General features: G+C 36.5%; 1 protein-coding gene across 1 annotated transcript in view; it reads left to right on the forward strand.

Moving 5' to 3' along the window:
* The first annotated feature begins 2,642 nt into the window (after positions 1–2,642).
* TTN (titin) overlaps positions 2,643–15,345 on the forward strand; it is a 242,891-nt gene continuing 230,188 nt past the window's right edge. Inside the window, exons 1-9 of the mRNA XM_074873084.1 lie at positions 2,643–2,838; positions 5,015–5,118; positions 9,261–9,464; positions 10,143–10,430; positions 11,197–11,285; positions 11,376–11,620; positions 13,320–13,608; positions 13,821–13,973; positions 14,458–14,577. Of these exons, the coding sequence (XP_074729185.1) occupies positions 5,028–5,118; positions 9,261–9,464; positions 10,143–10,430; positions 11,197–11,285; positions 11,376–11,620; positions 13,320–13,608; positions 13,821–13,973; positions 14,458–14,577 (1,479 nt within the window). The 5' untranslated portion in view covers positions 2,643–2,838; positions 5,015–5,027. The remainder of the gene's footprint in view (positions 2,839–5,014; positions 5,119–9,260; positions 9,465–10,142; positions 10,431–11,196; positions 11,286–11,375; positions 11,621–13,319; positions 13,609–13,820; positions 13,974–14,457; positions 14,578–15,345) is intronic.

Below are 15,345 nucleotides of genomic sequence, written 5' to 3' on the forward strand. Positions count from 1 at the left end.
TATGTATACTATAGTAACATTGGCAATATACTTAAAGCAGTAGCAGACTGAAGCAAATGCTGAAGTTTTCATAACAATCCCCAATTTGTATGTCTGCCTGAAAAAAATTTCTTTGTCATTATCTGGATCTGAATTTTGTTTGATCCTGGAGCAAAGAAATAATGTTGTTTTTACCAGCAGTGTCTTTGCTACACAATAATAAGACTGAAGTCATCCTTCTGCTTTTCATTGTGGATATGCTATGTTACAATAAACATGTAGAAATCACACTGGGCTAATAGTCATTCTGTTAACAACAGACATGCAGTATAAATAATTCGTATTTCCTTGAGAGCATGAGAGAAATACTTTACTGTTCAATTTCTTTTCTGAATTCACCAGCAAAAATAAAAAGTTGAGAAAGTTTAAACTTTGGTTGGAATGAAGATTGATTTAATAGTGATTAGAAGCAAATGAAAAACTTTTTAAAAAAATAAATGGGAAGGAACTTATTTTAAAAATATTTTGTTTATATCAACCTATTTGAATATCTTGGATGGGGCTTTGAGCAACCTGGTCTAGTGGAAGGTGTCCCTGCCTGCATCAGGGGGCTTAGAACTAGATCTTTAAGGTCCCTTCCAACCCAAACCATTCCATGATCATTCTATGAATGCAGCAAAATTTTTTCCTTGTAACTTTCTGTTATTGTCATCAACTGTTTTTGACTTGATTGAAATAGAAAAATTTGAACTTCTGACCATCTCATGACTTCAAAAGTAAGTTTGCACATTTATGTCATTTAGAAATTGTTGCACATTCATAAACTTTTTCATTGTTTATTTGACTTAGACATTGTCATTAAGCTGGCTGCGTTTATTAAGTTTGCAGATACTAGCCTGTGTTCTTTCTCCAAGTTTGATTTTTCATTGATATTTAAATGTTCAACTCCAGAGAAAAATGGCCATCTGCTAATTTAACAAGTCTCTATTTAGAATCAGTAATTAGATACCCTTTAGACAAATTTCTTTGGACATTTTGTGTCTTTTAGTAGAAGCCAACTTATCCTCCCCACTAATGCATAGAGTTGCATTTGTTATCATAAGCCTTATACAGAGATTAGGCTCTTTGATATCTATTTGCAGTAAAAAGTTAAAAATGAGCCATAGTACTTGAATTTCAATCTCTGTGAGAGTCCAGATAGTACCAGTGTAGAGAGTATTCCTCCAGTTTCTGTTGTTGTTACTCCTGCATGCCAAGACTAACCATAAAGTTGACACCTTATGGGATAGATAAATTAAAGGACAGATCAAATTTCTGAAGTTATTTTATGAGATCACATCAATATATCCTTTCTTCTTTCTTTCAGATCTGCAAACTATAGTATAATACCCCCTTGAAGGTATCATAGTGGTGGTATTCTCTCTCCTTGATATTTTCTGGAGCTCCTGCTGAAGGTTTCCTTCAGGTTGTTTTCAAACACAAGCACAGCTGATAGTACAAAAATTCAGCCTGTGTTTACTTCTTTAGTTATCCTCTGGGAGATCCTTTTCAATGTGGATCTTGGTAAGAGCAGACTGAAGTCCTCCATTTTCCAAAACAGCTAAGCACATGCTTGACTTTAAGAACATAAGTAGTCTTATGAGCTGGTTGTATGCTTAAAGAGTTTGTTAGATATTCATCATACATATTCCACTTCACAGGTAAGGAGAAGGATTTTTGAATAGGAAGGCAACAATGGAAACAGACAAGCAGGTGTGGTGGTGTGGCAAAACACCTCCCATTCCAGTTGTAGATGAGAGTAGTCTTCTAACTGACCTCTGTTTCAGAGGCAACCAATCTAATGGTACAATTAGCTGCATAGAGTGAGGAAGCTGAGCCAGTGGAAGCTTACAAACTAATATGCTATTTCATGGATGATTAACTCTGTGGTCTGCACAAGGCCTCCACAGGTCTAGAAAAAAGCCGTTAGACTTAAAATCTACTTTTTAAGAAATTACGGTAGTCATCTGTGTTAATTTATTTTCACAAAATTTGTATTTTTGTGCTTTGTATTGTTTGTTAAGCTTAACTTCCTGGAACAGAAAAATTGCGAAGTAAACAAAAAAACCCCAGAGTGCCAAATCTATATATTGCCAAATACAATTTTAGAATTCAAAGTTATGGAAAAAAAAATTAAACGGTGTATTCTAATAGTGTGCAGCCACATGTCTGAGCTTAGCTTACTTATTTAGTCTGGTGATTGACAGATGCATTTGGTAGCTTCTTGGATGTCTTATAATGAAAGAAAGTAATGCTGAATCTCACTGATATGACTATCCTCTGCTAAAACGCTTCTTTATTACTTTCTTCATCTTGTGCTTATGACTTAGGAAATTTGCAATGGCTTGTAAACTGCACATTATAAACAAAATTGAATTACAAATCAAAATCTTTGGAACAGATGATGTTTCCTCTGTGAATCTCTTTTGTGCTTCCAAAATTAACTTTGTCAATCAAACCAACAGGTGGTATATAGTTACACACAGTGAATCCCCCCTCACAAGATACTTTCTTTTAGGAAACCAATCAGAACTGGCACTGACATGATGAGGCAGACCCGTCAGCAGAGCTGGGGTATATAAAGCAAAACAACTATGTTAGCACTTCTGAGCAGTCGTGCATTCCCCGCCTCGCCTCGGGTGTAGGGATTGCAAAAAAACAAAACTACACTGTCAAGACTGTGTAGTTTTGTTTTTATGATTAGAGGCTCTACAATTCTCATGCTGGGATTGTCTAAAAAAATCTTACTCTGGATAAGGACGTCGTTCAAGGAGATTTCGTTGGGCTTAGCCCACTCTTACAGGCACTTTGAGAGATCAGGTTAGTAGCATGTTTCTGCTGTTGTAATGTATTTTATCAGTCATTTATAATCCTGATATGATCTATTATTTATAAATCTGCTCATGGGTGGGTATAGGTTTCAGAGTATAGACATAGAGCACTTAAATTGTCTGACAAGTTTAAGTCTTAAATTTCTGGGAGTAAGTTTGGATAACACTCCACAAAAAGTTTTCCCAGTATATTTATTGTTAAAGACTATATGAATTAAGATTTGAAAAGTACATGGAAGCATCTGCTTAACTTAAAAACTCCTTTTTGTGGGAGTGTTCAAGGTTATGCTACTGAGAGATAAACTGAGAAGCTCCAAGAATAGCTCTGATAAAATGCATATGGTATCAGCTAAGCGCTGATGACTTTTTAAGGGAATCAACTGCGAAGGTATCAATTACATGGCAGCTCTGGAACACTTGTCTGCTGTCATTCATAGCCAGGAAGGTTATTTCTGGAACATGACATTTCAGATGCATACTTTCAATTCTAATTATACAAAAAGCCTTATAAGATCAGATCTTCATCACCAAAAATTGCCTAGACAATGAAATTTATAAACTTTGTGTGAACTCAATGACAATTCAACTTAATTAAATTATTTCCAACCTATTCTGAAGTCAGGAAATTACATATACATATATAAGCTTTCATGATTATAGTTTAATTATACTGTAAGATTATTTCCATATATTTTAGCTGAGCTTCAAAACATAGTCATAACTGAAGTAGATCTTAGTGAAATACATGTGACAGATATTTGTCTTCATCTTCCTTTCAGAAAACTAGTGTTGTGTTAGGATGAAACATAGGTAATTTCTTTCTAATTTGAGCTCATTTCCCCCCACCCTCAAAACTTTGATAAAAGGCTGTTCCTCTGTCAAGCTGGAACAAGTATCCAGATAACCAGTAAAGGCAATAAAAAGCAGCTCAAAATCCCAATCTTGCCCTTATGCGCTTACTCTATGTAGGCATCAGGCACTGATTTCAATGAAGGAAATCATGTCATGCAGAATTTTCACCCCTTTGAAAGGTAGCATAAATTTGGCTCATAGTGAAAGAAACTTGACTTTCTCATTAATTTTAAAGTTAAGCCTGGGACTCTCACAAAATCAGGCACAAAAGCCAAAGTAAACAACAGTAAATGTGTGAGTGAGATTGACTTGAAAAGACTATGTGATTAACCCTTGTTTAGTAAGACATGATATGCTCTCGGGGGAATTTTTTAATGAGAAAAAATTTAACTTTAATAGATGTATGATACTATTAAGAAGATATTAGCTACATTTTAAAAACCTGCACAGTTCAACATCAGTAAATAAATATGTTCATGCAAATATAAAATACTCGTGATACAGAATCTTTTTCTAGTGGCGGTGCACTATTTCAAAGTAGGATCTTGTGACATAGGAAGAGAAAACAAACTATTTTTCTTTCAGATTTTACATGAATCTGCAGTTGTTCAAACCATCAGTGTCAGTGGCTACCTTATATCCTAGCTCACATTTCGAAGGTGGCTGTCTTCCCATATTCAAAATTCCACTGAGATACTCTCTAAGAAAGAGTAGAATTTTATCTGCATCTTTAATGCCAGTATGCTTCTGTATAAAATAAAATTATTTATTGCTTACAGCCTGCTTTTAAGAGAGCCTCTTGGCATTTTTTTAATTATTAAAAGCCATATAGATTGTAGACCTTCACATTTTTTTTTCTTTTGCTACTTAGTGACCTAGTTGTCTTCCCATTGGAGAATGCAAATGATTTACACTAACAAAACATTTTCAAATCATTAAAATAAAAATTTAAATTGAGGTTATTTTCTCTTTAGGTAAAGGAGATTAATGGACAAATAGAGGCTAAATGACCTGCACAAGGTCATGCAATGAGTCAAGCAGAACTTTGTCTCCTGTTGCATACTTGTAATACTAAATCACAGCTTCACTAAATATAACAGTTTCACATTCAACTCAGCCAAGTGTGCCCTAAGAATAATTTGCTATACAACTTTGTCAAAACCTATAGTCTTCACATTTCAACAGGTCAATGTGATTTAAAACCAAGAAGAGTAAGTTGTTATGAAAATAATTACACATATTCCTAAAATCTAGCAAGAAGGATGTGCATATAATAAAAATTTCATCTCTAATTATGTTTTTGTTGCTTTCAGAGTGCCTGTAAAGATGACGACAAAAGCACCAACATTTACGCAGCCATTACAAAGTGTTGTGGCACTGGAGGGTAGTGCCGCAACCTTTGAGGCTCATATTAGTGGTAAGGTTTTGATTCATTCTTGCAAGATTGGTTATTTTTTTATTATTATTTTTGGTAACATTTATGCTAAGACAAACAATAACACTTTTCATAGAACATAATTTGATCTGCATGGGTAAAGATCAGTGCTGAAATGTGAATATATATCCATGTCAGATGGTACTGATCAGCACTGTGAGGTGCTGTCAGATATCCACAAACATACTGTATAAAGTTACAGGGCTTGCCAGACAATAGTCAATCTTCCTGCCAATGAAACTGTTGTCTAATTCTCATATATGTTAGAATCATCAAAACTGGGGGGAAATAGCATTAAAGGTATGTACATTAAAACATATACTGTGCTAATAAGGGGAGCTTTGTATAGGTGTAGAGAGAGTAATCTTGTTTGGATGATGATCAGACAGAATGAGGAGTCAAGGTGCAAAAGGCAAGGCATATGCTAGTTCTTCACTGACCTCGTGCTAAGTGTTACTCTGGCTAAACTGTATTTCTACGTTCTGTGCCCTTGAGTTTACTTAATTCCAGAGTTCTGGCAGGAGGGGTAAAAGCACAAAATCTCAGTCCACGTGACCACTGAAGAGGGTAGAAAACCCTAGTCTGCTAAAGAGCAGATGTGTATGGTGATCATGATGGTAGTACAAGGGTGGATTAATATTATTTAACTTGTTGATACAATTTACAGATGCCACATAATTTTAAAAGATACTTAATTTTGCCAGTTGACACACTATTAAAACACCCTATCTTGTGCAAAACCCCATGCATCCCCCCAAGATAACTTTACCAGCTAACCAACACCCTGTTCTAAGAGTGCCTCTGACCTCGGCAGTGACTAAGGAAAAATGACACGTGTTCCTGCTGGTGGAATTATATTGTCTTACAGGCATTTGCAATGTGATGATCCACATACCGTAAAACACTACCCAGATGCTCTGTGACAGGTGCAAACACATGATCTGTCCAACTGACATCTATGGTCCACTGTGGTTCATCCCTTTGTCCCTTTGGATAACACTGGCTCACACATGGTATTTTTTCATGCCTTTCCACTGATGGCTACAATACTTATTACAACTACATAAATATATCATCAGAACAAGTTAGGATGCTAATATTATGGTTCAATGTGTGATTTTGGCAATTTTCATTTGTGTGATATTATGGAGTACTTGGGAGGGGAACTTGGTTTCTTACTAAGAGGAGATACAGCAGTTTTTCTAATAGCATATAACATATATGGATTTTAGTCCCAAATATCATGTGAAGCAATCTCCTGCTAGCTTTTATTCACACAGTGAGATTCTGGAATAGCTTTCTGCCACAAAAGCATCCACCAAGATCTGACGGTGGCTTGGCATTTAGTTTTTCTAGTGCATAAAAAATATGAAAGTTTTGTTTCTTGAACTAATTGCATAAATAATGGACCACACAGATTTATTCTGCTACATTGTCTGCCCTTCCTATCTGTCATGAATTATTGAAATTCAGACTTTCTTTCTATCTCTGATAACACTGCCCTTTTATATATGTCAAGTATTAGTACAGAGCTACAATTCGAACGTGAAGAGCCCAGTTAATCTAACAGTACTGAGAAGAGTTTAGCAACCACCTGAGATGCAATTTTTCAGTCTGTAGAACAAATGAATTGTACTGTTGTATCAGACTGTGAATTAAGTGCCACGTAACAAAGGTTTGGTATCAGACAAAAGTACCCAGTACCTCTCCCTGCACTCAGAAAGTGCAGAACACACAAACCTCGTGATTAAAAGCAGTAAATGCCAGAACAGCTAGGACATCATCACAGGGGCAGCCCTACAGGGTGAATAGGGACTGAGGGGACATGAGACAGCACGTCACTGTCAAGAAAGTCTGCAGTACTGCTGGCATTAGAACTGTGCCCATCCTCACGTCTCCACAGTACTGATCAAGTATTGAATTTGTTCATAAAGAACTAACCTGTACTCCGCTAAACTTTCTTTGAACTGATGTTTTCAAGTATTACCCAATGCAAGACAGCCTTTATGCTCTGCATAATTGTTGAAAGCAGCACATAGATTGCTGCCAACACAGGTTGGCAGTTCCTTCCTCTCACGTCATTGTTGGGACAATCTCACCTAATTCAATTACTTAAGCAGTGAAATCGAGGCACTTCGGGTTAATTCTCTTCTTTTTGGCAGTAAAGCTCAAAAAAACTCAAGGAGAGTTTCAAAATTAAAAAGAATGCCCTAATAATTAGTATTCGAATCATAGTAATTTGGCACACATAAAAGTAAGTCCCTACTCCCTATAGTCCAGGCAACAATATCTGTAATCTGAGGTAGATCTTCCCTTTTAGTTCCTAGCCCTGTGGCATGGGACTAGCAGAGTGCTAGTAAATTCGTGAAGTTGAGTTTCTTTTAACATGAATTTGGGCTCAGATTTTCAAATGGCTTCTAACTTTGCATCCCTTGAACACACCAGTTTGAGACATCAAAATAGTCTCAATTTTTAAAAACGTAGCCCTTGTTCAACCTACCACACAAACTCCAGCTGCACCAAGAAAATAAAACATTTTGACAATGTTTCAAGAAATTTACTATTGACAGCATGATTTTTGGTTGCCTAGCTTAAACCATTTTGAAACTCATTTACACAAATGTTGAAGACACATTAGCTCTGGATGAAATCAGTGGGATCTGCTGGATACTGTATGGCCCAAGTTGTACCAGTAGTACAAAATTGAATTATACCAGCCCCATTGGGGCTGTTTGATAACTTCCATCTGTGAAATTAACAATGCTTAAATGTACTTCTACCCTTTTGATTTCTAATCCTCTCTAAAACTGGCCACATTCTGTGTGTGTATGTGTTTCTATTTTACATATATCTAAAAATCAGTTTTTCAACTATGAATAAAATTTAAAACTTTACTAACCAAGTCTGGTGTGACTGCAGACACTCAGTAAAAGCTTCAATCTACATATCTCAGCTTCTCTTTCATTTTAGTCTCACATAGTCATATTCCTGGCACAATAAAACCCCAAATAATTAAATGAGTTTATAGGGATACTCTGAAAAGGAAGCAGAATTCTGTGGTCCTGGGGTTTTCCAAACCACAGAGAGTGGAACAGGGAAAATTAGAGCAGCTGTAGTAAGCACAGTTTCAGATCTCATTCCTGAGCCCCTGTCCAGTGCAATTGATGATTTGGCTTGAGTGGAAAAGTACATGAAGTAAATTTGCAGCAATTTTCATTTTGCAGAAATCGTATTCTAGAACTACAGAAAAGACTTTGAGCTGGAACTGTCTCCTTAAATTAGCTCTTCTCCTTATGTGGCTCATATAAAAATTTTATCTGTTCATCAAATGGATTTCAGTTGCTCAGTAAAGTTGGCTGAGTAGAACACTGGGGAGAAAATTTCTATTAGGAATCTAAAATCATCATTTAAAGCCAAAAAACCAGCTGTAGATTTAAGTGAAACTCTTCTGACCAGAAGAGTCTTGCTCATGACCCTGTCAACAAAAGAATAATATATTTGAACAACAAAAGATCAGCTGATTCCAACTGACTGTTTTCCACCAAACTTAAACAGAATTCACTCCAGAAAAAAAAAGAAGCAAAACCCAAACACATTAATAGCACTTGATGTTAATGTCTACAACACTCACTTTTTCTGTCACTTCATGTTCTAAAATCAGTTAGTGTTAGGACAACTACTTAACTGGGTTGAAAGTTCTCATTTTTACTTTGTCTCCAAACTATTGGACTGGATAATTTTGTTAGCCATAAGCAATACTACGTAGATACTAGCAAATAAATAAAATAAATACCTCATGTGAAATTAATTCATAATTTTGATGAACTTTTATTCCTCAACAGCATTGCCAAACGCTACAGTCCACTCATTATGTGATTTCCTAAATACAGTAGCCTGTGCAGTTGTCCTATTGCTCTGTGTATTTTAAAGACCTTTCTAAAAAGAAATTCCTTTACCAGTGTGTCACTAGACAGATAAACAGATCTATGCCTATGTTACAGTGGAGTGTAATGGCATCATTACCCTCCACTGTAACTGTGTATAGGTGAACGGCTATTATGGTAATTTTGGATATCTGGCCTTTCATAGCATCTTAATCTCCTTTTGTCTTCCTTTTTCTTTAGGTTTCCCAGTTCCTGAGGTGAGCTGGTATCGGGATGGCCAGGTTCTCTCTGCTGCAACTCTGCCCGGTGTGCAGATCTCGTTTAGTGATGGCCGCGCTAAACTGGTGATCCCCACCGTGACAGAAGCAAACAGTGGAAGATACACCGTACAAGCCACCAATGGATCTGGGCAAGCAACTAGTACTGCTGAGCTACTTGTCACAGGTATCAAGCAGCTAAAGACAGGCACCTCTTTCTGCTACATGCGAAAGTGTCACAGATAATGAAAAAAGTTTGGATTTGAAGCACATGATCAGCAAAGAAATAGCAAACCAAATTCCTTTTCCTAAAGCAGTGTAGAATTCAGCATATATTCTCACCAGTAATTTCTAACAACATCCTTTATACCTTAACTGTATACAGCTTAATCTTGATTTTATAAACTCTTAATCACAATTACAAACTCCTGGTTTAGCCCTGCATACATCTGCTCATGTGCCCTGTCTTACTGGTTGCATTCAAACTACGCATAGAAGAAAGGATAAAGTTCTGCAGGATGGAACCCTTAATAATATTTAAGGATATAAATGATGTTTAACAGAATAACTCACATAACGGGCCCTACTCAAGAGACTGCAGTTTCTACCTATGGTTATAATCAATGTATCTCTAATTCTAAAACATTTGCAATTGTGGGCATAATCAGAAATACCAGAAATTTTAAACACATGAAAAAAGTTCAGGGTGTTTGCATTTTGGCAAATCAACTCTTAATGTTTTGAATATTTGAGATGGTAGTATCATCTGTCAGTAGCATGTGAAGGAGAAATAGACCTCTAGCCCTTACAGTTCCTTTTAACAGATGTTACTGTTTTTCTATTTGTTTCTTCAATAAAACTACAGCTGGAACAGCACCACCAAACTTCGCACAACGACTACAGAGCATGACTGCAAGGCAGGGAAGTCAAGTTCGACTTGACGTGAGAGTGACTGGAATCCCTACACCTGTGGTGAAGTTCTATCGGGATGGAGTAGAAATCCAAAGCTCCCCCGATTTTCAAATTTTACAAGAAGGAGACCTTTACAGCTTAATAATTGCAGAAGCATATCCTGAAGACTCCGGTACCTATTCAGTAAATGCCACAAATAATGTGGGACGTGCTACTTCAACAGCTGAATTGCTAATTCAAGGTAATGGAGTTGAAGTTGCAAGCCATGAAAATAAGAGAGCGTTCATTGTTGTAATGGCACAATATGCACCACTTCATCAAAGCTATATCAATAAGTTCATTTATAACTTCTTTCTCAGGAGTTACTAACTTGCTGTGAAAAAGCAGTGTCTTTGGTGAAATTTGCCAAAGGTTTTTGTCTGAGAATTTAAAAGGACCTTTTATCCAGAATGGGTCTTCTTTAAACTGAGGATACAGTAGACAGAAAAAAGTGTGGGATACTGTCAGTTCTCATTTTGTTCTGTAGATTTCTCGAAGTTATATTTGTAAGCTGGCTTTGATAGAATAGATATATTAGACTTCAGAACTGTACATGGTCTTGTAAATGAGCCTGGTAAGGATTAAAACAGTTCTTAGACAGATAATTGTAGCAGTGAATCATCCTACGCAGAGCAGCTTGCCTTGAATTTCACCTCAGTCAGGCTTCCAGACTGTGAAGTCATTTGAGATCCAGGACTGATTCTGAAGAACCTACAATAAATGTGTTTTGTTTTGGTTTGTTTGTTGTGGTTTTTTTCCTAAGGACATAGTGATGCAGAAATATTATTTCAACTGTTTTCACAGTTATCTGCCTGTAGATACTGCAGGAAAAACAGATGATTGCTTAATTCTTTCTGTTTTTTATATACTTTTGTATATAACTGGAAATGACCATTCATTTATTTCTGCAACTGCTTATTGTTTGTTGCCATATGCAATTCTCCTGACCATGTTTTCTCTTCCAAAAGGCGAGGAAGAAGCCGTTCCTGCTAAAAAGACAAAGACAATTGTTTCGACTGCTCAGATTTCACAAACAAGACAAGCCAGAATTGAAAAGGTATTTCTTTCAAAAACAAAACAGGTAAGGCTAAAATGTGGATGATTACTTCAACAGTATCTCAGACTTGTTTTCTTGATTTCATTGTAGAAGACTGAAGCCCACTTTGATGCAAGATCACTTACAAGTGTTGAAATGGTCATAGAAGGTGCGACAGCCCAACAGCTCCCACACAAAGCACCTCCACGAATGCCTCCTAGACCTACGTCAAAATCACCGACCCCACCAATAATTGCTGCAAAAGCACAAATGGCACGACAGCAATCACCATCACCTGTTAGACAATCACCATCACCTGTAAGACATGTCAGAGCACCAACACCCTCACCAGTAAGGTAAACTTATTCTTTCAAATAGGATTGCTTTTTGAATCACTTTCACATATAGCAACAATGCTGTAGAATGAGAGCATAGTGTAAAATGTAAGAATGCACTGACTTGAAACTGAGTTTAGTCTGACGATGAGGTATAATGTGCTATATTTGCCACTGCAATAGAACTGCGTCTCTTATGTAAATTTTCTATCTCATATGGAAGAAAATCCTTTAGAGAATAAATGCCATTTGATTCCTCTACATACAGCTGAAGTAGCACTCAAAGCTCCACATTCATGATGAAAAAGAAAACAATAGAGCCCTTGACTATTTTAGATGAACAGAGAAAAGAGCAATGACACTGTGATGAGTGGCAAACAGAATGGAAGGATATGTAAAAAAACGTGAACACGTGTTCTATGTGTGTGCTGGTAATGACGGCAGAAATAATGTTTTGAAGGTAGGCAAGGTAAATGTGGTTACAGAAAAATGAAGTTTAGCTCTGCTGCATAAAAGGACTTGAGAGGGGAAGTGAGGAATTTGAAGAGCAGGGAGATCCCAGGAGGTCTGTGCTGAGAGGCCGGTAAAGAGAAGATTGCTTTGGAAGTCCTGCAGTTTCAGTATCCTGAAGCACCAGCATCATGGAAGGAATGGCTCCAAGCTGAGTGCTCAGAAGAGCGCCATTTAAATTGCCAGAGCTAGGTATGCTGGTGAACTTTGTCCCATTGAGAATAACTTGCAAGGACAGGAAGAAATGGATTGATAGTAACTAGCAATAACTAACAAACTGCATAGATGAAAGAATAATTCAATAGTGCCATCTAGAGTGCATATGGAACTAGAAGTTTGTACTCCCCTGCTAGTCAAACCCCTTTTAGAAATACAATACATTAGAAAATAAATCCAAAAATTAATATGATGCTGCTGCCCCCTACTGCTGCAATTTGTTAATGTTACCTGGGAAGTACAGCATAAAAAAATTCCTCTCAAAGAAAATCCAAGTTAGAAAGCCTGTAAAGCATTTTGAAAAATGGTTTAAAACTATCTGCTAGGATTAGAATTGATTTTTTGGAATATCAAAATTTAGAAACTAGCACTTTCCAAGTGGCTACCAATTATTTTGGCTGAGATTTGTAAACGTAAGTATGGGAAAAAATATAGGTCCTGATCTGAGCACATGTACGGATGACTTGTGGAAATGAGATGTGGTGCAGGAGTAGATACAGTTGTTTCTAGATAACTGCCACATGGTATTTTTACAAAGAGCAGTTACACTAATCATTTTGTCTCTCTACAGAGACCAGACCACAAATATAATATGTAATACTCACAGCCTGTAAGCCTTTTATATTATTCCTATTAGGAGAATTAAGATAGAGCAAATGGAAATTAATAATGTATTTTTATATTTTAAATATATGTGCTTCAGTGAAAATTGCCTCTGACATTTGCCCTTATTTCTGTTTGGAAATCTAACTAAGCTACTACAGAAATGTGTCACAGTTATGAGTATGACAAAAACACACGTTAGACATAATGTTAAAAACAGATAAGTGTAATTTATAAGTAGAACACCTCAAAAACTTTTTAAAAGTTAAACTACAAAGTACTGAAGAATACCATAAATGGGGAGTGAATTCAAGTTCAGGCTGAAGTTGTTTGTTTAGTTTTCCCTGTATGACACTACATTAATTGTATTAATACCTTATTTCTTCATTAGATCAGTTTCTCCGGCTGGAAGAATCTCCACCTCACCTATTAGACCAGTGAAATCTCCATCTCCAATCCGTAAAACACATGTAGTGACAACAGGTGGGGCCGAAGTCCTTCCTCCTTGGAAGCAGGAAGGTTATGCTGCAACCACAGAAGCCCAGATGAGGGAAACAAGAGTATCTACAAGCGCTACCCAAATAAGAACTGAAGAAAGATGGGAGGGGAGATACGGGGTCCAAGAACAAGTTACCATTAGCGGTGCTACTGCTGGTGAGGTGGCGGCTGGTGCTAGAGAGGTAAAGTCTATTTTTTGGAAAAAGCATTGGTTTTACTCTATGTGCTAAATGGAGTCCAAGAGGCTGTGTGTAAAAACGTGTGTGTATCTGCTGTTGAGTGAGTTCTGTTGCAAATATTTAAATACTTTTTTGCAATGTTCTGTAACTTGTTTTGTGCTTCTTCTGAATGTATGCAAAACATGAAAAAATGTCTTTTGATGTGACTAATATAGGTGAGAAAGGACAGTGAAAAAACAGCAGCTGTTGCTACGGTTGTTGCTGCTGTGGATCAAGCCATGGTGAGAGAACCACCTCCAGGTGTTGTAGAGCAAACTTCTAAAAGGACAGCAATGACTGCAGTCCACGTTCAACCTGTTCGGGAGCAGGTAGAAATAGAGCACAGACACTCTATGATTGCCCCTTTATCCCTTCATCCAACATGCAAACAAGGCATGATTCACTGTGAGGAATTAACAAGATATTACCCAGTGCACTGCAAAAGCATGCATACTCATATCGAGCATCTGGACTGTAAAGGAATGCTCATGGATCACTTATTCCATTGCTTTCCATCATAGCAGGATTGAACTAATTATTCTTAAACTGCTTTTAAGTTTAAGAATGCCTTCTATGAAAGTGATCCTGTATTCTCCCTTGTCATTTATTCTCTAACATTATTCTTACACTGATGAAGTTTTTCCTCTAATACCCTATTTATAATTTCCCCACTAGGAATAAAATAATTCTCTCTTAGTATTTTTCCTTCACTACCATTCCTCTCTTATTTTTTCTTCTCCTCTTCTTTTGATGACCAATTTGTTAAAATGAATTTTAAGGCTTTGTTTTTTTGTTTGTTGCTGTAAAAATCAGATGAGAAAGGAGGCAACGGTAGTAGTTACCAGTGATAAAGCCACAAAACAAACAGTAATATCGAGAACTAGAGAAGGAATTGTTACTTCACAAGAACAAAGGCACATCTCTCATGAAAAGGTGAATACAGATGTTACCAATGACTGTCATACTCTACCTTGTTCAAAATCTAATATCCCATCAAAAAGACAAGCCTATGAACAAGACAAATGGCATACCGTAATATTATTTTCTCCTTTTGTATAGGTTCGCTCTTCTAGTTTACACTATCATTCTGTCTCTCCTTGATGATGACTGTATTTCCTTTTGTATTTCAATTCCATTATTAATACCTAATAATGTTATAAACTTGAAAAACATTAACTTAGAAAAAAAATCTATTTTTTGTATATTGTATAGTGATTTACTAGATAGTGTTCTCAACCATTTAAAGAACTGACAAGTAGGAAATACCTCTTAAATTTTCCATATTTTTTTCCTGGTTTTGTTTCTAAGCTTGCCATTTGTAGCCTTCTTGCTTTGTTGGCAGCACTGTGGGTCAGAAAAAGGAGGAAAAACTCATTCTGCATTGAAATAAATTTTGAAAATACTGATGAGTGATTCGATTTCAGATTATTTTAGCATGTGTTTTATCAGATGAATGTAATTTAATGGAAGACCAGCTTTTATAGAGAAATGTTACATTTGCATTCTAGCTGAAATATGTGAAGAAAGTGTAACTTACCTTTAAAGTACCAAGAAACAGAAATCCACCTGGTCAAAACCTTACATGTTTATGTGCAGATTACATCATGAACTTCTTGGCAAAGTGAGAGTTACCCAAAAGTTGTTTTTAACATCCTACACTTTCTCAAACTGATTATGATGCAGGATAGTTTTTCTCTGATC

Source organism: Strix uralensis, chromosome 6 (genome assembly GCF_047716275.1).
Source record: "Strix uralensis isolate ZFMK-TIS-50842 chromosome 6, bStrUra1, whole genome shotgun sequence".
Taxonomy (NCBI): Eukaryota; Metazoa; Chordata; class Aves; order Strigiformes; family Strigidae; genus Strix; species Strix uralensis.